The sequence below is a fragment of the Eleginops maclovinus genome, chromosome 13, assembly GCF_036324505.1.
Source record: "Eleginops maclovinus isolate JMC-PN-2008 ecotype Puerto Natales chromosome 13, JC_Emac_rtc_rv5, whole genome shotgun sequence".
In the NCBI taxonomy this organism is placed as follows: Eukaryota; Metazoa; Chordata; class Actinopteri; order Perciformes; family Eleginopidae; genus Eleginops; species Eleginops maclovinus.
The window spans coordinates 2,750,030-2,775,709 of record NC_086361.1 but is presented as its reverse complement, the minus strand read 5'-3'; the positions used below and the strand labels follow the sequence as shown (position 1 = coordinate 2,775,709).

The 25,680-nt window shown below is 42.4% G+C and overlaps 1 protein-coding gene across 1 annotated transcript in view; it reads right to left on the bottom strand.

Moving 5' to 3' along the window:
• Positions 1–25,680, bottom strand: part of gabbr1b (gamma-aminobutyric acid (GABA) B receptor, 1b) — a 179,545-nt gene that overhangs the window by 115,073 nt on the left and 38,792 nt on the right. The window contains exons 3-6 of the mRNA XM_063900078.1: positions 19,623–19,687; positions 17,646–17,784; positions 14,384–14,569; positions 14,121–14,138 (exon numbers count right to left, since the gene is read on the bottom strand). Of these exons, the coding sequence (XP_063756148.1) occupies positions 14,121–14,138; positions 14,384–14,569; positions 17,646–17,784; positions 19,623–19,687 (408 nt within the window). The remainder of the gene's footprint in view (positions 1–14,120; positions 14,139–14,383; positions 14,570–17,645; positions 17,785–19,622; positions 19,688–25,680) is intronic.

The window sequence follows — 25,680 nt, the reverse complement described above, 5'->3', positions numbered from 1 at the left end:
TGTGTAATCATATGGCAAAATACATTTTATTAAAGTTTTCCTTTTTAGAGTGTGTGTGAGATGGTGAAATAACACTGCCATCATATGATTAAGTTAACAGTACATCAGCCATGTGTTTTTTCAGTGGATCCCATACTGGTTTTTGTTCAGTCTTTGTTGGATTGTAGTTTGTCTTACATTGGGAGTTTCTGTTCTGTTTTACCTTGTCTGCACCGAGCCTTTGAATGAAGGTAGGTTCTGTTAAAAGTATCTGTCAACTGCTTTCAAACCCAGCATGCTCCGCAACAATTGGACTAAATCCAAAGTGACAGCAGCAAAACCCCAGCTTGTGGCACTGCTTAGCTGGAAGGAGCTGCAGTTAGCCCCTTTAGCAACTGAGATTAAGCCAGAGAAAAGCCCATCACCAGGAGTCACAGCGGGCTGGAGCAGACCCCCGAGCTAACTGCTAACTGAAGGTCTGTCCCCCGGGCAGCCACACCCTTCTCCAGGGAAGGAGCCTCCCGGAGAGAGGACAAAACAAAAGGTTGTTGTCTTGTTTCTGTCATTAATTGATTGAATAATCAATTTTTCAAAACAAACCTTTACCATGATTGACAGGCCCTGTTGCTGCTTTATTTCTCTGTCTTCGAATGGCTGACTCATGGCAGAATGGTGTTACATCACATGATAGGAAGTAGGGATGCACCGATACATCGGTGAGACATCGGCACATCGGTAAAATAAGGTGACATCACCGATGGCAGTCGCCGATGTTTATGTTAAACAGGAGAAATCGCATGAGCCTCGTTGTTTTTAAATCTGACGGACCAAATCTGAAGTCCGGGCATCATTTTGAAGGATTAGAACAGTGACTGTAGGTCTCCCGTAACTTTAAAGTCATTCGGGGGGGGGGGGCTCCTCACAGGAGCTGCATGCTGCAGGACTTCTGCCCCATGTACCAGGTGTCTGGAGGATCGGTAAATTAAATCCATTCTTCAGTGTTCTTGGGAGGCCGTCGTTTATATTTGTGACTTTGTTATACTTGCTGCTACTCCCATTAACTTCCAGAAACTTACTATGGCTAGCTCATCCTCTCTCTCGCGCTTACACATACACACACGTATCCCACACTCTCTCTCTTAAAGGGATAGGCTGCCTTAGTCTGCATTGTGCTACTATTACAGGTTACATAGTAAAACATCGGTATCGGCAAAAATGTTATTCTTAACATCAGTATCGGCATCTGCCGAAATTTTTGCAATCAGTGCATCCCTAATAGGAAGGGCTAGTTTAAGCCCCAAGGTAGTATGCCAGTTGTTGAAGAAAAGTTTCATTGTGGCCAAACGATGGTATTACAGCTATTGACTTGCACTGAAAAGAGAACACTTACTGGAATCCTTAGGGTCTAAAAGTTTTAAAATGCTCTGAAAGCCAGATCCAAAATTATTTTTGTTCCTCCATTTCTGTGGCAGAATCGAGACCGGATGTGAAAGAGCTGATTGGAAGGGGGGCTTAATGAAAACGCAAGCTGTATCCGGTTCTCTTTATACATCCATTGGCTAGTCGGTAGCATGGTCATTTTGTTGGTTTATGGAATGTTCTAAACTAAATTGAGAGCTTTACCTTACAGAGTGCTCTTTAAAAAACTCAAATCAAAAATCAAAATGAACCCACAGATATTCCCACAGTCACATAAAATCTACCTGTTGATTTTCAATTAAAGTCAATATTTAATATTACTACCAAAGATACGAATAATTAACCAGCTCACAAATCTCTCTGAAGGTCTCACTAAAGTTTCCATAGATGTGAGACCTAAAATTGCTCAGATTTACTTTGCTGCTTGGCGTGCAAGGAGTGAATAAAAAGGGAGATTAGACTGTTTCCCTGGACTCCAGGGAGAGTCAAAATAGTCTCAGATCATTAAGTCTAACACACTGGGGTCTGGAGATAAGTTTATCTAAAATCCAAGCAATTATGGAGCACTGAAGGTCACATTCATCCCGGAGGATCTACATTCTTTATTACACTGCTGAGGAATTCTAAATGCAAACATCAAAATCAAGGATTCCTTCAGAGCAATCTTAAAAGATCCAGCATGTCTCACACTCATATCCTCTGTTTTTATTCTGTGAGTGAGACTTATTTTAATGGCCAAAAATTATGGAGGTCATGAACTGCATAGAATGGGAACGCAGGAGAAACGGAATCATTTATTTCTTAACTTCGGAAAAATCAAGAAGTGTTCACGCTGAGAGAGGGGGAGGAGTAAACAGCTCCTCAGCATGAGACTGCAATGTGAACGTTATTTATCAACCATATATTTCATGAAAAAAACAGAAAACTATTCTATTAAACACCATTTTAAGTTAAATTCTTAGAAAATAAATACCGTGATGGTTTTATAGTAAGCTAAACAGTGTAAGTGAATGAGGTTTTGTAGTTTTAGGGGTTAAATGATCCTATCTGAACAGTGTTGCTGCTATCAGTATTGCCTCAACTGAGACAAAGGAAGTCCTATTTTTAGAGGAAAAATTGCCTTATCCCCCGCAGCTGTTTACTGCTCAGTTATTCAGAAGATCTTACCAACTGCACACAGCAGTGGCTTAATGACCTTCTCTGAACAAAGGGCTGGGAGGCTATGCTTAAAAGCTGCCACCCACTATTCATCTGGCAGGGAGACAGCTCTGTGTTATAGGCAGCACAATGCCGCCACCATGAGACCAGACTGTCGGCTGGTGACTCAGCTTATAGCAGTCTGGAATCGTTAAGAATAAACCAATTCAATTTCCTTTATTCATGTTGTCTCCTGTACCAGGCACAGGGTTTATATATATACACACTTAGAAATGCTAATTTTCCACTTCTTCAGTAATGATCTATCTAGTATGACAGACATGGTTTAATACATACAGTAATAAACATTGTATTCTTATAAATACAGTGCATTGGCTATTTCTGCCAGAATGCACCTCAGAGAACAGCCTGAACAGCAAAGACACATTAGGAGCCTATGATTTTGGCTAATGAAAGATCTAGAATGAACTTCACAAAGCTTAATGTTTAATTCAAGTCTTTGAATTATTAACTACCTCCGACACGTCTCTGTGAATCACACCATGCCAGCAGTGGTATATTTGATTAATGGTATACATGAGAGTAACACCTACAGACAGATCACTTGATTTCGGCGTCCCCACCCGCACCGTCTTGTACGGGTCCTTTGCAGCTCTCGCCAAAAGGAAAACCCCCAGTGTGACGTAGTGGACACGGCTCAGACTTGTGACGCCCCCTTGATAATTGATATGGATAGAAACTGCAATGGCTCATCGGTCCACCAAGTGGCGCATTGATGGACGCAGCCACCATGGAGCTCATGAACTAAACAGCTGATTCATGCTGCTTCTGGCACAGACACAGCAGCCTGTTACTTTTATGCGTAAAATAGTGAGAAACGTGCCTCTGGTTATAATGATATAACTTATTTTCTCCATAAAAGCTGGAAGGTTGAAAGCAATACGGGAGGTGAAAAGAATTATACTGTAGAATACAGAAGTAGCTGTGGATGCCGGGGCTTTATCTGAAAAGTGATGGCATAATTACATTTATGGCCCGGACACACACATGTATTTAGATATTGTTTTTTTGTTGTTGTTTTTGTTTGTTACAGCAGCGAAATACAATATGAAGCAAAACAAATAGTTAGAAATAGAAAAAAGAAATATGCAAATAAAATAGTGAAATGAAATGAAATATTTAATAAAACGAAATACATGTGGTTTAATCCACATGTATTTACAACTACACAAATAATCGGTTTGTTTTTGTATCACATCCAACGGGATGAAGTGCATGATTTTTAATCATCATCATAACGATCATTTAATGTATCATACGCACTAACAAATGCCAATATGCTGTAGTCAACGTCATTAAAACGTTAATAACTTGCCTGAACTCAGTAATTCACTCTAATAGGTTTATTTCTAATGGAGCCTCGTCATCTCACCACGAGCAGACAACAATATATACAGTGTCCATTGTTAACTGTATTACTGTTGAACTATTACTGTTGGTATTTGTTTGTTTAGCGTCGATTTTCAACGTGCAGGGAAGTTGAAAATCGACGGTAGACGACTTGAGATCGCGGAGAAATGCTCTCCGCCGACCCGGTCTCACGGCGATTATCAACAACTTTATTCCTACTCACTATCAAGCCACAATTATTGTTCTTACTTCTTTATTTTTACTGTATAATGTCGGACTTTTTCGCGGTCGTTTTTTCCTTCTAATTTGTTATTCTTTTCTAAACCACACACTGATAATTACTCAACAATAAGCCACAATTATCCTTGTTTTTATTTATTTGTTTGCTTGTATAATGTCGGACTTTCTTCCTGTCTGTCAGGACAGAAAGTCTGACCAGCTCAGGAACGCGGGAAACTGTATTTACCTGTTTCTTTTCATTTCAAAATAAGAGTTTACCAGACCACTGGGTCATAAATGAGCATCTTTTCTGTGTTGCTATGGGACTTCCCTTCAAGTTAAAGATCGATGCTAAAACTTCCCAGTGTAACGCCAAGGGATCCTGACATCACCTCAGCATAGGACGAGTTGGGTCAGCAGTGCTGTGACTCTCTTTAAGTTTCACACCTAATGGGCCATCAGAAAGTGCCACAGTCCTCCCGTCCCCCTCTGATCTCCATCAGTAGTTTTAACTGTAGGCTCGGGTTTGCATATTTATGCTGTTGCAGTTCCTGTTGCCTCTATGTCTCATTGCTGGTAATAAACGTCTTCGAATAAATATTGAGTGTTTAATAAAAGTCAAAAACAATTAACAGGATTTAACTTGGTAAAAATAATGACTTAAATGTATTGTGCGCTGTCAGACCGGACCATTTCCCGTTCTTGGACAGGGGAGAAACTAGTGTCTCCTTGACACATAGACTGATCCTGTGTTTTATCCATGCCTGATTAGCTTAGTGCTTTCGCTACTGCAACTGTTTTTTTCATTCAATAGAGGTGTTTTCTGAAGTATTTTAGCGGTCCAGTCCCTGAGTGGGATCCTACACATGGCCCAACCATTCCATTAGCTTTACAATAGGTCCTTGTCATCAACAGTTCTCCCGGTTTCAAGGTTTCAAGGTTTTATTGGTCATATGCACAGCAGATACAACGTATGTTGGCAATGAAAATCTTATGTCGCGTGCTCCTCCAACAACTCCACATACATGGTGCAAATAAGATAAATAAAATAGTGCAAAAAGAGAGAAGAATATTTACAATAACAACAATAAAGATTTGAGGATGTGAAATATATACATATGTGGAATACATTGAAAGTATTTAAACACTTTACACTGTTGAATGAGGAGGTATGGGCAGATGCATATATTATGTATAGCAGATGTAGGCTATATGGCAGATATGTATAATATATAGATGTGTGTACTATAAACAGATGTGTATGGCAGATGTGTATTATAATATATATGTATGTGTGTACCAGACATGTGGACTCGAGTCACATGACTTGGACTCGAGTCAGACTCGAGTCATGATTTAATGACTTCAGACTTGACTTGATCAAATTCGGCATGACTTACGACTCGACTTGGACTTGAATACTATTAACTCGAGACTTGACTCGGACTTTGCCTCTTTTACTTGTAATGACTTGACATGCCTCGAGTCAAAAGCTAAATTTCCTGATCATGGACCCCTTTCCCCTGCAATGCGAACCTCGAAGCCCAAAACCGCAAGTGAGAGAGCCGCAGGCAAGTGCAGCAATGAAATCATTTTGGTATTTTGGCCTTTTTGGTTGTTATCAGAACACTAACCAGCGTGATTGGTAACCCACCCCGGGTTTCCTCTCCCCAAAAACATTAATAGTGCAGGGAACTTTCCCCCGATTAATGTATGGAAAAAAATGCAATTGTGGCCACGGGGATGGGAAGCCTAGTCCAAGCTGTCCGTTCATGTGCTCTGCGACTCCCAGCTGTAATTGGCATGCGTAAGATAAGATAGTTCATGGTTGTAATTATCTATTTTTAAAACTCGAAGTTGAAAATAGGATAACAGTTATTACTGTTGAATGCTGGATGGGGGTTTATACAAAAGTAGGCATAATTACATTGACAAAATCGTGGGGATTTTGTTTTTTCGTTCCTTTGTTATAATTATGTTCAAGCTCTATGAACAAAATGAGAAATAGAAAAGTGCAATTACATATGAAATGGAAATGAATCTTTATACGAAACTGTGGACCGTTTTAAACACTCAATAACCGGTTTGTTTTGTTCACACCAACCCGGGATAAGTGCGTGTTTAATCATCCTTGTTTATCAGTATTTAACACTGGCTTAGCGAGCCGCATTAACTTAAATTATGAACAAACTCTTATATTTATTCGACTGGGCCGGCATCTTAACGGCCTTATATTACAGTTTTCCATGTAATTATTACTTTACTACTATAACTGTCGGATTGTTTGATTTAAGCGCATGTTCAAACGTGCAGGGAACGTGTAAAATCGCGGTGGGGATGAGAGGGGAATGCCCCCGACCCCTCAGGGACCCCCTACTCACTATCAGTTTTTTCACCTTTTTTAGTCTATGTGAGTTTTGCGGTTTTTTTTTTTGTACCACAAAAAAACTAAGAATTAGTGATTTATTTGTTTCTTGTATAATCTTTCTTCCTGTCTGTCCCTCAAGCGCCTACCCCCGGGCACCTTTTCATTTGTTTTAAGCCATGCTGGCCTTATTGTTTGCAGTTAAACTTGTTTTAATTAAATTATTTTTCTTTGTGATTTAAGCAAAAAGTTGACCGTACTGAACTGCACCCCCAGCTGGAAGGGCAGCATCGTGCTCTCAGTTACAATGGCCCACAGAGTGCCCATGCCTCACTAGTTTAAGGGCTCTTTGCCATATTTAGGATGCAGTGTTGCCTTCCGTGCTCATACATTTGTTTAAAAAACCCAAAAAATTACACAGGTTTTACTTGAAGTTTATTGGGCGCATGCCCGGTTTTTTACAGGGGATATAAAATTTTGAAATAGATGAACCCTGTGTATTAATCAATGCTGAAGATTAGTGTTGCTATTTTTTTATCAAATAGGGTTTTTTGAAATGGGGTCAGCCCCTGAGATGGCATTACAAGTGGAACAGTCCCATGATGACCTTGTTCAGGTCCCCGTATAAGTTCAAGGATGTCTGGACTGGACCGATTGGCTTTATGTGTTTAACATTACTTGCATAGATTGGCATTCTCACTGTTTTAAATAACTTGGGAACATTGAATTATTACATTACTGAATGAGGAGTTGGGAAAAACTTACTGTGGAGCTTGTCTAAAAGTGGACTTGTGTCCCAACTTTTTCTGGTGTGTACTATAAACTGATGTGAGTAGACATTCACAGAGCTCAGGAGTTCAGTAGTCTTATAGCCTGTGGTATAAAACTGTCTCTGAGTCTGGTAGTCTTGGTCCGGATGCTGCGGTACCGTCTGCCAGACGGCAGCAGACAGAACAGATTGTTGCTGGGGTGATGGGGGTCCTTTAATATCCTACCGGCCTTCTTCCTACACCGCTGGGTGTAGAGGTCCTCCATGGATGGCAGCTCCGTCCTGGTGATGTGCTGAGCAGTTTTCACCACCCTCTGTAGAGTCTTACGGTTGAGGGCGGTGCAACTGCCATACCAGGCGGTGATGCAGCCAGTCAGGATACTCTCGATGGTGCACCTGTAGAAGTTGCAGAGTATCCTGGAGTCCATGTTGAACTTCCGCAGCCTGCGGAGGAAGAAGAGCCGCTGTCGAGCCGTCTTGGATATGACCCTGGTGTGATGTGTCCATGTCAGGTCCTCACTGATGTTTACCCCGAGGAACCTGAAGCTGCTGACTCTCTCCACAGGAGTCCCGTCGATGGTGATGGGTGTGTGTGCCTCTCTCTGCCTCTTCCTGTAGTCCACAATCAGCTCCTTTGTTTTGCTGACGTTGAGATGGAGGTTGTTGTCCTGGCACCAAGATGTCAGGGCTCTGACCTCCTCTCTGTACGCCGTCTCGTCGCCGTCTGTGATCAGGCCGATGACGGTCGTGTCGTCAGCAAACTTGATGATGGTGTTGGAGCTGTGTGTGGCCACGCAGTCGTGCGTGAACAGGGAGTAGAGGAGAGGGCTGAGCACACAACCCTGAGGGGCTCCGGTGTTGAGGGTCAAGGTGGAGGATGTGATGTTCCCCATCCGCACTGCCTGGGATCTGCCCGTCAGGAAGCTCATGATCCAGTCACAGAGGGCGCTGTTGAGCCCAAGGTCCCTGAGCTTAATGATGAGCTTGGAGGGCACAATGGTGTTGAATGCTGAACTGTAGTCAATGAACAGCATTCTCACATAAGTGTTCCTCTGGTCCAGGTGGGAGAGGGCAGTGTGGAGGGTGAGGGAGATGGCATCATCCGTGGACCTGTTTGCTCTGTAGGCAAACTGCAGGGGGTCCAGTGAGTCAGGGAGGGAGGAGGTGATAAAAGTTTTGACTAACCGCTCAAAGCACTTCATGATGATGGAGGTGAGTGCAACTGGGCGGTAGTCATTGAGGCAGATGGGTTTTGTCTTTTTGGGGACAGGGACAATGATGGACTCTTTAAAACATGTGGGGACTACAGACTGGAGCAGTGACCTATTGAAAATGTCTGTGAACACATCTGCCAGCTGAACTGCACACACCTTGAGAGCACGGCCAGGGATGCCATCAGGTCCAGGAGCCCTGTGTGCGTTGATCCTTTTCAGAGATCTACACACATCTGCACTGGTTAAAACCAGTGAGCAGGGATCCCTGGCCTTTTGTGCCTCCACAGCCGGGGGCTTCTCAAAGCCTGCATAAAATGTGTTCAGTTCATCTGGGAGAGATGCAGACACTTCCTCAGCACCACTCGTTGTCCTTTTGTAGTCTGTTATTGTTTTTAGTCCAGACCACATATTTCTGGCGTTGGAGCCCTTGTAGTTCGACTCCACCTTGTCCCTGTATTGTCTTTCGCACTGCTAATAGCTCTCCGGAGTGCATACCTGGAATTCCTGTACTCATCCAAATCACCGCCGCTGTGCGCGATGGCCCGTGCTTTAAGTTTAGCTCGGACCTCGCCGTTTATCCAGGGCTTCTCATTTGGGAATGTCCGTACAGTAATCCGCGGCACGACGTCATCGATGCATTTGCCGATGTAGCAAATGACCGCATCATTGTGTGTGTTTATATCGTCCTCCTCAAACACACACCACTCCGTGATGCCAAAGCAGTGGCGGAGAGCAGAGTCAGACTGCTCGGACCAACGCTGCACTGTCCTTGTCACAGGTCGGTCCCTCTTCAGTCTCTGCCGGTAAACGGGGAGCAGAAGAAGAGATATGTGGTCTGACTTGCCGAAGGGGGGGCGGGGGAGGGCTTTATATCCATGCCGGAAAGGAGTGTAAACATGGTCCAGTGTATTTCCACCGCGCGTGGGGCAGCTGACGTGCTGATAGTATTTCGGCAGGACTTTCTTCATGTTGGCTGAAGTGACAGTTCTGTTAGTCCAGGAAACAAACTGTGAACCAAGACTAAACAAGTTCACCCAGTTAGCCTCTGTGTATTTGTGGAGGAAGCGCCATCTCATGGTAAAACCCTGCTATTGAAGAAATGGGTCAATCTGGCAACGCCCCTCTCAGGAAACCGGGGGAGGGCTTTAGATTCCCAGCCTCTGGTATAGGGTAGGTGTGTGTCAAGAACAAGGGGCAACCTCCGGTGCTGAGCAGTGAAACACATACGGAAGTGCCAAAAACTGCAGTTCATCGAATGGCTGCGTGGCCTGGCTCCAAAATAGAGCAATTTACATAGACCCCCCCTATGTTAAAAATGCCAATTTTTACAGCAGAAATAAACATGTTTACAGCGTAGCACAAAAATTGCTTTTCGTTTCTATAGCTAATTTCCCTATTCATGACAACTGTGAGGAGGGTGAATTTCTATAACTCTCCCGTTTAAATTATTTAAAATTATGCATAATTAAGGGCGTGGTCCTTTTGATTGACAGGTTAGTGCTGTCAGTGGGCGCTAGCCGCTAGTTGTCGGCTCTGCCAGCTCCGCTAACAGCCTCTGTACTGATAATGTGTCTTGTTTGGTATAAATCCTTACAGCAGCAATAATAACTATGACTATGCAAGCCAGTATCAATAATACATTTACCATCACATGTAACTTAGCTTATGAAACGTATTAAAAGTAACGTTGTAATCGAGTTTTCCATAGAAAAGACTCGTGAACTGAATCATGTGGAAATTAAAATTCTGTTTCAAATTAAACGTCAACGTTACGCTGACTCACGGTAACACTGGCCACATTTCTGGTCAAGTTTTGTTTCCCTCTCTCCTCTCGCTCCCCCTCTCTCATCTCCCTCTACCCCCGCTCCCATCTCTCCCCTGACCTCTCCGCCCTCCGTCCGACCCACCTTTCCCCACAGCCTCAATGGAAATGTACCAGGACATTAATCCCCCTCCCTCACACACCCGTCCCTCATCCAGCACCAGTCACTTTCTATTCTCCGCTGCTACTGAAAATGTAATTTGCACAAAGTATTTTCTGCACTAAAGACCTACTTGCACTACCGTCACACTGTGTTGATTGTGTCTTTTTCTTTTGGTATACCCCTTTTTACCCCCCCTTTTTTTGCTACGCTCTTATCTTTTTATGTTATATGTTCTTTTATATTTGCACTGTGGGACTGCCAGAAACGGTATTTCAATTTTCTGTATGTATAACACATGTGGAAACTTTGACAATAACGTGGACTTTGAATGATAATTACATGTTTTGATCCACAGAATAACCTCCACATATTAACACGGTTTTATGATTTTTGAAGGGTAGGCCTAATGCAATCGGCAAAAAAAAACAAAAAACGTAATGCTATAAATGAATTACATCAGGGTCACAAGTCTGCGTGTCACCTCCTCTAATGTAAAGGCCGACTAGTAGTTTTTTTTGTCCCCTTTTACCCACCACTGTTTTTAGGAAATCGGAGATTAGCAAGTGGGGTATCTACTGACATTTTTTATATCATAGAACCAAACTTTAAAATCTATTCAGCTTCTCACCACAAACACAATTTAAAAAAAACGAGGGAACTGGAAGTGGTAATATGTTTGAGAATAATCAATATTGTGCCGGAACATTAAGGGACATAATTCACTGTTGTAGTGTTGCCTCACACACCGGTTGGTGGGCGACACCTTGGTGTTCCGGTTTCCGGATGTTATTTTTTTGTAGCTTCACAGTAGCATGTAGCTAATAGGATATCGTGTTTGAGAGTATATGGAGTTCCATACTAAACACACCGCCTCCAACTCTCACTCATCGACGCTACAAAATCAGTTATTATTATGTGCTTCATTATGTAATTTCCTGACAAACATCAGAGAAATGGTGTAACAAAAGTATAGCCTCGTTGCACGGTAACCGTAAATTCTACTTCCGCTGTTACTTGTATGCGCGTCTAAACTTCCGGTCGAACACTTCCGTGTTATGATAGCGTTTGACAGCTGGATACCGGTAACCGGCTTTTACTATTTAGAAGTGTACAATGAGTGTGTTCACAATAAAAGAAAGACGACTGACCTTTCAAAGGGTGGGGACATCGGCACTGCACTGTTGTGTACCTCAGTGTACGAATTCTTCGAGGTACAATAAGCTACTTTCCTTTCATTCATTTCCCGTTGACCCGGCGGTACGGGCCGAGTGGCTGAGGAGAATCCGAAGGGATAATTTCAGTCCGACGAAACATTCAAAGGTCTGCAGTAGGCACTTTAAAAGCACAGATTTTGTCGTGACAGCTGGGGGACTAAGAAAACTCCAAAAGGGATCAGTCCCTGTTCTGTTTTCTTGGAACGGGTAACGTTCAACGTCAAACAAGTAAGCCTGTCTCACAAATCTCTTAGACGGTTTTCCTTAAACTATACTATTAAATCAACGGTGTTAACATAGAACAGGTGATTATAGCCTAGGTTTACAGGTACAAAATCAGCTCTCACCTCATACTGACTGATGTACCCACCGTAGGTCTACACTTAGCCTAAACGCTCCAAAGAACAGGAGCAACAGCAACCCGTTTCTGGGGTAGTCATGAAAGCTACGCATGGGGTTGTGTCTTTAACTGCACTTATTTTCATCTACATACAGCTTACCAAATCTAGCCACATAAATACCCCAGAATTGGACATGAACAGATGAGTTAAGACCATAGGTTAAGACACTTTTTCTCCCTACTCTGAGGTCGTGAGGCTTATCGTTTTTCCTCATCGACCTGAAACAAACAGCCCTGACGCTCACTCTCCCTGCTGGATCTTTATTTGAAACTGTGGGAATTCAACATCATACATGTTATTTTATACAAAACAATAATCTTATATCTTTCTAACATTGAAAAGTCGAGCAAAGACCACGTTAAATTATAAAAGTAAGTAAAGCTATTACCACAGTAATATCACTATGTAAGCGCTAATGTTAGCTATGTAGCTACAATAATATTGTGCCATAGTTACAACTTACCTTCATAATTGTCGATATAACTGGATAGGTACATTTTGTATCCCTTATCACGTTTGCTCTTCGGTGTAGAACTGCCCATCCGAACAAGTCGGTGGACATCTGAGATGGAAATGTTTGGGAGATCCTGCAGGCATCTAGTGTAGAAACTCGCCATGTTTGACGTTCACCGATATCACACCGGAAGTTTAGAAGCGCATACAGTAACAGCGGAAGTAGAATTTACGGTTACCGTGCAACGAGGCTATTATGAGAGATGTGTTATGGCTACGTCATTAGAGGTCAACAGAAGAAGATGACGAAGCAGGATGTGCCGAGGACCCGCCCCGTCGCCGTTAACTAATGGAATAAAACGCAGCTGTAGACAGATTAACTACTTCGATGTGGACTGTGGTCGGTGACATGGGGAAGAACCACAGCTGTGTTTCCTTTGTAAACTTATATCGTATCATTGTGTGGACTCGACCAGAAGCTTCCTGGATTCTTTTCGCTTATTCCTACTTAAAATATAAAAACCCTACATATGCTAAGTCCTGGGTTTAGGACTCATACCTGCACCACACTGATACGTCTAGTCTATTCATTGTGAGTTACCGCTTTATGGCATGTTATGTTAATTTTACCTTAACAATGCTCGGGCATCTATAGAGACAATAATAGAAAAGTAAAAAGGATCCTTTAGTAGGTACTAAGCCTGAGTTTGACTCGCATACATTTCAGCTCCAGTTGATTGTTTGGAACTGAGCTTCTCATTCATCATTGTCCGACTTCTTAAGAGCGCCAAACGCACATTCCTAACCATTGCTTTAAGCAACAGTGGAATAGCAAACATTATCCTTTGAAGACAAACAGGCAAGCATGTCACATTTAGTGTAGGACCGAAAAATACTAACCAATAAAACATGTTTCAGTTCAAAGAATGCGTTAAATAATGTCATTCAACCTGCATGTGCTACCCCACGCACAGGGATTCAAAGCAGCTGATTCAAATGACCCTTGTCAGTTATCTGCTATAGAATCGTCAATATATGAAGTATGCTTTTATTACAGAATACGAACGCATTCAATGCAGTTTTTATTTTATTTTTTCAACCTGTATTCTTTCTGAGCGATCTCGCACAGCATTAGAAACAAAAGCAGCTCCTGCTGACCAAACACAGCTCCTGTTCCCTTTGAATGAGTTAACCGGCTGGGGTTTAGTATTTAGCAGCAGAGAAAGGGCGTTCATACAAATCCATCTCGATATTAAGAGGTCATTAAGCATAATACTTATTATTCGGAATGTATCAATAGTTCATTTAAATCTAAACCCTTTCAGAGTGTCGGGGGCCAAGTCTTCTAATGATGTCACATGACTTGTAAAAATAGTGCTTTGGACACCTGGCATTGTACGATAGATGTTAAGAACTGTAGAATAAAGTGAAATGATGGGAGTCTTGTTGGTGTGTCTTAACTCTCTGAGTTAATCTGCTTTCCGAAGCTGATTAGCACCATGCTGCTAGCCTTCACCACCTACACACCCACAGTACACGATGCTGGACAACAGAGACATTGAAATATATTTCATAAAGGGGAAATTGTTCTTACCTTTGTAGTGCCGGTCATCTTTGAGAACAGACAGGAGGAGACAAAACAGAGTTTGGTTTTACAGCTCATCTTAAAACATCTAAGACTATTCAGGCCACACGCATATCTTCAAATATTTGAACGCCAGAAGTCCAAAATCATTGCACACTGGCTCCTTATTTTAAAATAAGTGTATTGAGGGGGCATTTTAAAATGCCTTACAGGGGGAAGACTACTGCTAAAACGACTTGTCTTGACTTGTTAATATGACTGAGGGGACTCACAGTGACACACAGGTTTGGGGGTGTCCCATTTGCCCATCTTGTTGCACTGCGTTGAGTTTCTGCCCATGAGGATGAAGGACGGCAGGCAGCTGTAGTGCAGCACTGTCCCCTCCACCGGGGGTCCGGGGGGCCAAAAGGACACCCGGCCATTCTCCAATGATGTCCACACCCGAGGACACAGCAGCACTAAAGGCAGGAAGACAGAGGAGGCTTTAGTAATACAACAGAGAAACTCTGTGTTAGTGAGGTAGTGTAATGCTGCCCTAGGAAAGTTCTTTGACTAAAAAAGAGGTGGTCTCAAATATTAAGTATAGGCAGATGGGGACAGGGGGAGAGAGAAAAGGGAGTGAGGGAATTCATCGTAACAGCAGGACAGGATGAGGTTCAGTTTTAAAAGGGAAAAGGTGAACAGTGAACAAATTAGGCAAGCAGCTCATGCCTGGTGGCAGTGGTGGAACGTAACTAAGTACATTTACTCAAGTATGGTACTAAAATACTATTTTTGACTTTTTGTACTTGGGTATTTCCATTTATATTTATTTTATACTTCTACTCCACTACATTTCAGAGGCAAAGACACTTTGTAGGACACTTAACAGTCACAGTTACTAGTTACGTTGTATATTTTAATGTAAAAATACATGATATGGCATATGGTATAATACTGTGCTACTAATCTACACAGTATATCTAAATTTGGTCCACACTGACAAACTCCAACACAAAAACAATATCATATAATAACCATGATAATAAAATACTGAATAATACCAATTTGACATCTTTAACTTTTGATACTTGAAGTCCATTTGGCTGATAATTCTTAAGCACTTTATATTATTCTGAAATGGGCCATTTCGCAGCTTAATTACTTTTACTTTTTGTACATTTTGATGCTTATGCTTTATAATTTTGCTCAAGTCAAATGTTGTAAGAAAGGATTATTCTTGCAGAGGATTATTTTACAACCATAGTATGTGTACTTTTGCTTATTCACTCAGAATGGCCTTGACAAAGCCCCTCTTGTTGGTGTGGATCAGCACTTGATGTGGCGGACCCTCCAAGCAAACGGAGTGGAAGCATGCAGGGGGAGTGTGGAGGGGTTGCTTTGGAATTGGGCCTTCATTTTATTTGAAAGAGCAACGGTGACATCTTAAGGCCAGTGTGTGTAGGTCTCTTCGTATCTGTGCTGTGTTCAGGCTGCATAGCTTCACACTGGGTGTTTACCTGACATCATCTTACCTGCTCAACAAAGGGAGGCAGATTTCCCCTGTCACAGGATAAAGGTAGATGGGTATGAATCCAACACATACACACACCTCTTCCCAACCCCCCTCCCTTCCACTTCGGAACATTGCTCCATTTTATCTCACAGTGAAAGAGCATTTTAATACATCTCCTCAAGAATTGCATTTGCACGCATCGTTCAAACGTTTATAACAAATTGTAAAGGAATGAAGTAACACATTTATTATAACATAATCACATTTTTCTACACTTGCAATTTAAAATATGGAATTTATAAATTTGTATATAAAGGGTTTAATGATGTCCAGATACCAGAAATTGAGTCAACACCAATACCAGGGAAATTCTATGATTCTGGATACCATGAATAAAAAAAATAGTTGTTTGTAATGTTTGATATCATAGGGATTTTAACAGGTCTTAATTCCCTCTCTATGTATACTGTATATATTATCTTGCTTATATATATATATATATTTTTTTTTTTTAATAATCATAATAATAATAACATTGTGTTAGTTGTGTGCGACGAATAGGTCAGATTCTTGTTTGCAGTTGAAATGCATTTTTTAAAAGGCCACAATGCCAAATAATATGGCTTTAAGCTGAATATTTGGTAAGAATAAATTAAAGGATCTGAATATCGGGACGTCAAAACTTTTTTTAAAAAGTTTAAATAAATGAAACTCCTTTGTTATATTTGAATATGTTCTTATCTATTTTATTTAGCTTTGAAAACACATCCATCAGACAACTTTCATTGACGGTGTAAGGGCAACATCAGAATCCCAGCCCTATCGTGTGTTCATTAACCCCCACTTTCCACCGCGTCTGTCTGCGCCGCGTTACGTCTGCGCCGCGCCGAGCAATCGCAGCCACTCTAGTCAATGCACGTGATTCCACCAGACGCACTGCGTCGCGTTTCAGAAGCGTCCCAGAAGCGTCTCGGCACGGCTGATCTGTTTTCGACGGAGACGCGAGGCGTGGCAAAGCGCCTGGCTGGAAGTGGAACGGCCAGTCTCTGCTTGGGCTCTATGACAGCTCTGTAATTTGTTGATGTCTGGCCAGTTCAGGACCTAGGACAGAAGTTCATCCATCTGCTCTGCACTCATAACACATAGATGATGTCGTTGGCTGTCCAGCCTCAGCTCAGCCACAAGGTGATAAAAATCACCTTGGTGTCTCCTTCACTGATTGAGGGGGTGCACGCAAAGCTGGCTCCTTCTCCTCCCCCCATCTCTCTGTAGTCTTTAAGGTACGAGAAGAAATGCCAGCGTTCTCCTCCTGTTTACAGGCACTGTGTGTAAATTATTTAGAATTATTATGATGATGAATGCATTTGACAACTTAAATACAGCAACACATCTTTGATTCATGTTGTTTATAACTGGACTATTATAATTAACTTTGTCTGTAGGCTACAACACAACAAAATAGGAAATAACAACAATAAACACAATTTAAACAGACACACAAATAAACCATTTCACTACATAGCCTGCTACTTTCTTGAATAAGTACAAATTTCCAGGAAATATGACCAAATCAACAATAACTGCGAACCGTGCACGCAAGACGCTCCGCTTCTGAAATGCACCCGGTGGGGTATGACGTCGTTCGGTGGTCGCTTCTGAAACGCACCCGGTGGGGTATGACACCGTTCGGTGGTCGCTTCTGAAACGCACCCGGTGGGGTATGACACCGTTCGGAGGTCGCTTCTGAAACGCTCCCCGTAGGGTATGACACCGTTCGGAGTGTCAGAGCAAAACCGTGGCGCAGATGGAATGCGACGCAGACCCGGCGTTAACACTACCTCCTATAACGAGAACCAGGATCAATTTACACCAAAACACTGATGTTTACACCCAGGAAAACTTGTATTGTTCTTTAACTGTAGTCATATAAATGCTGATGTCTATCAGAGACTCAGTGATGGTATGGTTGTGTGTGTGTGTGTGTGTGTGTGTGTGTATGTGTATGTGTATGTGTGTGTGTGTGTGAGGGGTGAACTCACAGCATCTGCTGCGCTGGCTCAGGTCGGTCCAGGTGCCGTTGGGCAAACACTTCCTGACCTTTGGTCCCACAATCACCCTGTTGCCCCGGCAGATGTACTCTATCTCATAGTCTACCGGGAGCACCTGCACACTGCGGATCTGCACGCGCACACGCGCGCGCGCGCGCACGCGCGCGCACACACACACACACACACACACACACACACACACACACACACACACACACACACACACACACACACACACACACACACACACACACACACACACACACACACACACACACACACACACACACACACACACACACACACACAGGTAGTTTGGACAAGCATAGACTGAGTTTTAATGTACTTTGGTGGCTGGAGGGCTGTTTACATCCTACCATCCAATTAGAAATTATTCAACTGAAGCTTATTACATCAAACACATGTCAGTAAATGAAAAAAACATTGTTCAATGTCAAATACATGCAGGCCTTAATACTTATTTACTCGTTTGAAATGTTAATTTGGTCATATTTTAGTCCTTGTTTTGTGATCTGCTCCATGTTTATTTGTTGTTTTGATAAATTCTATAAAAGGTATATTATCCACAACGCTAACCATCAGCATGCTGATTATGTCATGGCTTGTTGTAGATAGAGTTCACATGGAGGAAAATGTAAGGCCATACTGAACTTGGTTTACACAACACACAACGTAAAGATTGAAACTAATATTATGGAACCGCAGCCTTTCTCTGCTGATTGGTGGTCTTTAGCATGACACCTCACAAGCCAGATGAGAATACAAAGACAAAGAGGAACATTCATATGATTTTTTTTATATAAAGTCAATTTGGCCCTCTATCAAGTGGTGCAGGAATGAGTTCTAAAACCCGAATCACCAATGTACAGCTTCCTGTTCCAGCGTCTTGAAGTCAATGGTTATTGAATGCGTTTTTGGTTAGATCCCTGAAATAAGGTGTGTGGCTAACACGATCCCAAGAGGTACGCTTTGTCTCTACATAAAATACGTCAGTGTGAGGGCCAATCACACTGCACCCTCACTTCCACTAGTTTTATCTAATTTCAGCTGCAGTAAACCACACCAACACTTCAAATCAGTCAAATGGTAAACTCTATTCGCTTGTAACCTGACATTATTTAGTTTGTTTTCACACATTTTAGCACAGTAACAAAATTATGTGTGTGTAGTGCTAACTTTCTCTGTCTTTATGTTACCATGGTTGTTGGGGGAGGTTACTTCCTGGTTCACAATAAGGTGTGGCTTAGGGCTGAGGACGGATAATTACTGCAAGCAGCCAATTGGGACAAATGGGACACACCATGTGATCCATGTCAAAATGGGGATTTGGGTTTGTCTTTGACCTTTTGTATTCTGTTCATCTTAATTACCCCTTGTTTTCTATTTGGTTTGGCCAAGCGACTTTATATGTTCCCTCCAGTCATTGGGCAGGTTAGTTTGTTCACTTAATGGCTGTTTAGTTGCTGTTATATTTATTTGAGTTATTTCCTGTTGACCTCGTTGCTTAGTTCGGAAAGATTCTTGGTTTATAATGTTTATTTTTAATGTTTGGGTGTCTATTGCCTTACTTCTTGGTCCCAAACAGCCAGTAAATACCCCTCTGGTGAATGTCTGAGCAGTGGTGATGCGGTCATGTGACCGTGATGTAGTTCCTCTATAGCCTAATTTTAGCTTTTTTTACTTCTGGCAATTGCATTTACACAATAAAGTGGTTTTAATATGTGGAGATTATCCTTGTACTTCAATGTGTATTTGCCACAGAGCTTATTTTCTGCTATATTCCAATATCCAATGGAAAAATCCAATTGCTCTCTGTTAAAGGAGCCTTTGTGACGCTAACTTTCAAGTTCAAAAACATGTCATACCGGCAACACTCCATTGTGGATATCACTCTTTAAAGGATTCTCTGTGCAGTGGTAATGAGAGTGTGCCAGCAGCCTGTCCTACCTGCTCTTGTGTCAGCCCTCTGTAGCGAATCCCTCCATCTTTGGGAGGACGAATTATAGCACAACCTGAAAGAGAGGTACACCATCAGTTGGAGCAGAAAAAGACCCAGTCATCCCTCCTACTGCCTCACCCTGCTGCCTGTTCACCAGCAGACACCAGGCTGCCAGCACACTGATCCTGGATCCTGACAGCCTCATATGTACAGTGGAGGAAATAAGTATTTGATCCCCTGCCGATTTTGTTAATTTACCCACTTCCAAAGAACTGAACAGTCTATACTTTTAATGATAGGTTTATTTTAACAGCGAGAGACAGAATATAAAAACAAAATCCAGAAATGTAAATTTAAAAAAAGATATTAATGAATTAGCGTTTAATTGGGGGAAATAAGTATTTGATCCCCTTGCAAAACAGGCCTTAGTTCTTGTTGTCGAAAACCTTGTTGGACAGCACAGAGGTCAGATGCTTCATGTAGTTGGGGGGGGGGGCAGTGGCAGTGGCTCAGTCAGTAGGGACTTGGTCTTGGGACCGAAGGGTCGCCGGTTCACGTCCCGATCAGACCAAAAAAAATATGGAGTGAGCTGGTAGCTGGAGAGGTGCCAGTTCTTCTCCTAGGCCACTGCCGAGGTGCCCTTGAGCAAGGCACTTAACCTCTATCTGCTCCCTTGGCGCCCGGTACCTGGCTGCCTCTCTGCTCTGCCACCTCTCCTCTGCATGTGGTTGTGTGTGCATGTATTTCCTCTGTGTTTGTGCATGTATATCCTCTATATCTCTGTCAACACAACAGAGTAGAGAAAGCAATTTCCCTGTAAGGGATTAATAAAAGTATGTCTTCTTGTAGTCGGTCACCAGGTTTGCTCACATCTCAGGAGGGATTGTGGTCCTCTCCTCTCTGCAGATCCTCTCAAAATCCTTTAGGCAGATGCTTGGCAACTGGAAGCTTCAGCTCCTTCCACAGATGTTCTATGGATGGAGACCAGCTAGGCCCCTCCATCACCCACACCTCAGCTTCTTCTTTAGCCACTCCTTAGTTGCCTTGGCCGTATGTTTTGGGTCATTGTCGTGCTGGGAGACCTATCCATGTCCTATTTTCAGTGTCCTCACTGAGGGAAGGAGGTTATCAGCCAATATTTTACGTGCATACATGGTCCCCTCCATCATTCCCTCGATGCGGTGAATCACCCTGTCCCCTTAGCAGAGAAACCCCCCTGAAGCAAAATGGCAGATTGTTCATGTCTTTGTAAGTGGGTAAACTAACTAAATTGGCAGGGGATCAAATACTTATTTCCTCAACTGTATGCTTTAAGACTTATTGCCATTTAATCCCATAAAAAGGCAACCAATCGTGCATGTGTGTATCCTCTTCTTCTCTAAACATTTTCATTGTCGCCCAAAAACATTAAAATGAGCCTCCCTCTTTCACTGAATGTAGTCATGCTTGAAAAATATGTGTTTAGACTACAGTAACCAGGTGTTTTAGGAGGTTTTTAAGAGTGGGTTTTCCCTTTCCTGTAGTGGGTTCTATAGGTTTTTGTGCATGTCAATGATCTGCAAAGGCTAAATCTCTGTGTTCCCTCCAGAGTCCCCCACTTCCCCTGTGAACAACTGAATGTCATATCACGAATGCTTTGAGGAAAGACATTTTTGGGGACTCAGCGGTTCACTGCCCATCCATAAATGGTTTAAAGACTTTCGCCCTATGATGGTCACATTCTTCAGGATGACCTAGAATTTTTAATTGAATTTATGATGAAACTATAAAGCAAAGAGAAAACACCTAACTGCTGACCCTTAAATTGGTCAAAATAATTCCTAGTGACAGAAGGAAAGAAAGATGACCACTAATTTGTCAAAAAAACAAAAACAAGAGATGAAAACAAAACTAAAGAGATTGCAGCAAGTAGTTAGATAAAATATTGAGGAAAGCCTTTGTTTTAAATAAGAAGGTGTCTGACTGTTAGGCAGCCACTAGATGGAGACTCTGTGAAGCACAGTGGCAGCAGCGTGCTTGCTGCTGAAGGCTCTCTCTTACTCTCACTCCTCCAGCAGACAGCCTCCACAGGGGGTCTCGCGCTAGTTTATGGTTTCACATGTAGCAGTGGATCTGTCAGTGTGAATCTGATACTGTATGGTTAATGGGGCCAGCTGTGGTCTGACAAGCGAGCAGAGATGAACATGTTCCCACTGAGACTGATGTGCCAGAAGGTTTAGGTTGCAGAGATTTGGAAAGGGACGGAAATGTAATTCTGCCATCCCAATTATATAATCTTAAACTACTTTTTTTTTTACATACTCTAAGCAGTTTCCTTAGAGCGTATAGTTCATGTTTGTATTTTGAATCGCTTAGGAATGTCCCGCCCCTTAGCCCATCACGTACAATGTGTTGGAGCACTAGCCAATGTAAGAAACTAGATGCCAAATCCTCACAAGGTTTTTGAAGGTCACTGAATGCCTCACATTTTCCGCAGTCCTCAGAGATACCACAATTAGAAACTTCCAACAAAGTTCATAGACCTAGAGAGGATATTCTATTTTTTTTAATAAGCACACACATTCTTAAGTCTTTTGATGTAATCCCATTTAGTTGTAACTACAAATAATTGCAACCAAGATAAGCAAGTGACTCGAAATAAACTCTCTGGTTGACAAACTGAATTGAACGCAACTATTTCCACTGTAATCTGTATATTCATGTCTTACATCTAAGGACCCAAACAGATGAACTTTCTTTATTAATCATATCCACCAAGAACCTACAATTAACTTAAATGTACTTAACTGTAGACTAAGCTTCATCCAACAAAATAGTTCAAAACCTGTTATTGGGTAAAAAAAATACCAATATCCTCAGCCCATAGAGATTTTCCTAATATTTAATGCTCCAAACTGAGGGATCTAAACCCAGTAATGCTTGGCATTAAAGTTTGGAAAGAAATAACAATAAAGAATGATAAAAACAGCTACAAATGAGGTGTTATTTTCCTTATTTCACTCTAAATCCAATAAGACTCCCTGAAGGGGACAGATAATATATGGATATAGGCAGATCAGACCTACACTACACTGGGGATACGCCCTCAGCATTCTCTCTCTCTCCCTTTAATAAAAACAGGTTGGTGTGCGAGAAAAAAAGAGAGGGAAAATAAGCCTGCAGAATAGTAATAGACTCTTTGATGAAGATGTCAGCCTAGCTTTGATGTAGATGTGAAATGACCCGTGATACACACCACCCACCACCTGGCCTCTCACTATGGCCATCAGTAATCCATTAAAGCACATGAAATCCATCAGTCCAGGGGAGTAGCATCTCCTCAGAGCCTCCTGTGTGTGCCGGCATTCCTCGTTCCCTTCCAGTTCACTTCAAAAGCTCTGATTCACCGGAGCGACACAAGTATTTTTCTGTGCATGTGATTATCCTTCCCTTCCCTGGGGGTAATACATCTGCAGCCTGCTATTCCACCCAGTTGCACCCACAGTGTTAAACCCTAATTACTACACAGTCACCGCATCGCTCACTACAGGCCAGGAAAGACCAGCAAACGTGACTTCCATAACAAACAGCCTTGCACCACCTCTCAGCAAAAAGAGGGAGTGACAGTTAACTAATGTGACAGCAGGTTTATGTCTGTATTACAGAGATCTGACATTTGCCTCTGAGCATTAGTGTCAAAGCGTGAGCGCGGATATAAAGGAGCCCTAATAAACACTGCGAGTTTACACCAAATATTCATTAGTGCCCTCGGCTCCGGTTGGTTGCAGATTGGTTTTTAAATGTAGAGCTAGGTGAGCCTGCCAAAGCTAGGCTGTTAGAGATGGGAAATGGTGCTTGACCAGTACGAGCTTTGGCAACAATGTCATGCTCAGAGGGAAACTGATAAGAAAGATGGAAAAAGGACAGAGACCTTGGTGTTGAACTGAATACAAACAGAGGCATGCAGATCTAATATCTACCCAGAAACATTGTCTTAGTTACCTACACACTACTGTGAGAAAGCAGGTGTAATAGTGCAGGAATGAGTCAGCATTTTCCAGCTTCTGGCTCCCTCGCCTTTTTTTTTTTTTTTTCGAAAGTGTTGTTGTTAGAAGTCTGATAAAAGGACTGGTAAACACAAGCTTTAGAGATTTTCAGTAAACACCCCTCATGAAAATTCAAAGCTTCTATGTGTCATGAAAAAGGTGTTTGCCAACCACTGAGGCTACTAAACGTTATCACGTCAAACATTAGCCGCCTTTAGCTTAGCAGTAGTGACACCCAGCCACGCCCGCGTCATGTAGTTCCTCTATAGCCTAGCGTTAGATTTTTTTACTTTTGGCAATTTTTTCTTAAAAAACTACAAATTGGTGTAACATGTTGAGATTATGCTGCTTAATATCATCAACATGTTTGCCGCAGAGCTGAAATTTGCTTATCCAATGGAGAACTCCCATTGCTTTTTGTTGAGAGAGCCCTTGCAATGCTAACTTCCGGTCCACTTACAAACATATGTAATCACTGCACCACTCTATTGTATTGGTTCAAACTAATGAAGCATTATAAAAGCCTAAACAACATGACAAGTAGATGTTTGATGCCCTCCAAAAAAAACAATATTAGTAACCTTTGCATCATCCTCCACCCCACCCTCACTTTCCTCCCTCATGTTAACCAAGTCACAAAATCGCCTTCCTCCATTTAAAGAACATCGGCCGAATCAGACCCTTCCCACCATCCACCGCCGCTGAAACTCGCATCCATGCTTTCATAACATCCCGTCTTGATTACAGCAACAGTATTCTTTATGGTTCACTTGCATATATCCTCAAAAAAAACCAATATGTCCAAAACTCTGCTGCCCCCATGCTTAACACCACCCGACACTCCGACCACATCACCCCTATCCTCGAACACCTCCACTGGCTCCCCATCAAATCTTACTGACTTTAAAATCTTACTTTTCAGTTACAGTCCTCAACAACCTAGCCCTCCCCTACGTCTGTGACCTCATCCGACGACACACCCCCACCCGTCACCTAAGGTTTGCTGATGCTAACCTACTGCAGCCCATCAGAACGAAGCTCCGGAACTGCGGCAACCAGGTCTTCGCAGTCTCCCCCTTGTGATGGAAACTTCTGAAGCAACGGAGACGAAACTCAGAGAGACACGGGGAGAGCTGAAACTTTGATGGCAAACACTGAATATTTATTATGAAATTAATGGCCGGAGAATTGACAAGACTTTTGCTGCAGCCACGAGTTGACAGAGTGGTTGCCCGACCAATTCTGAAGATTTCTCCTGCGGTCCGAGGTTTTAACCAGTTCGGAAACTAAACAAATATGGATCCTAAATCTAACTAACGCTTTCGCACATTGGCAAATAATGTGCGTCAGGGAACCTACGTTCCAGATAAGAGGGGCTTCTAGACATCCCTGAACAATAAACTATCTCAGGTCAGTTTGTGCTCGGTCATAGACTGGCATCAGCAAAGCGCCCAGGCTGCCCCTCCTTAAGGGAGATTACAGTAACCCGAAGGCCAAAGACCTATGCCATGGGAATAGGGGAGACAGAGGAAAGAGAAAATAATGAACTAGGTCAAAGGTTAAACACCTAAGCAAAATATTCGCTAACACCCCTCACTCTGGAACTCCCTCCCCAGTCACATCCGATCTGCCAAAACTCCCACGTCATTCCAAAAGCCTTCAAAACTCACCTTTAGACTCTTGCCTTCAACTCCTAAACTGCTCTAACCCATCCCCCTTATCCCACCTAGCTTAGCATTTTTCACTTTTGTTGTTATTTTTCTTTATTTGCTTGTAAAGCACCACAAAAAGCGCTATATAAATCACATGTATTATTAATATGACCAAAAAGTTTGGTTGACTTGGTTGACCGCAAAACCATTGTATGACACATGTTGAGCTATCAGTTGCGCTAAATCGCTGCTGACCAAACTATCACATCATCAAACACTCCAAGACTGCATTTGTAAATTTCCTAGAGTATTGCTTTAGGACCCTTGAATCCTTGATCAGACCTGCAGTGAGACCCCTTCGCATCTTCACGACACTGCTTCATTCATAT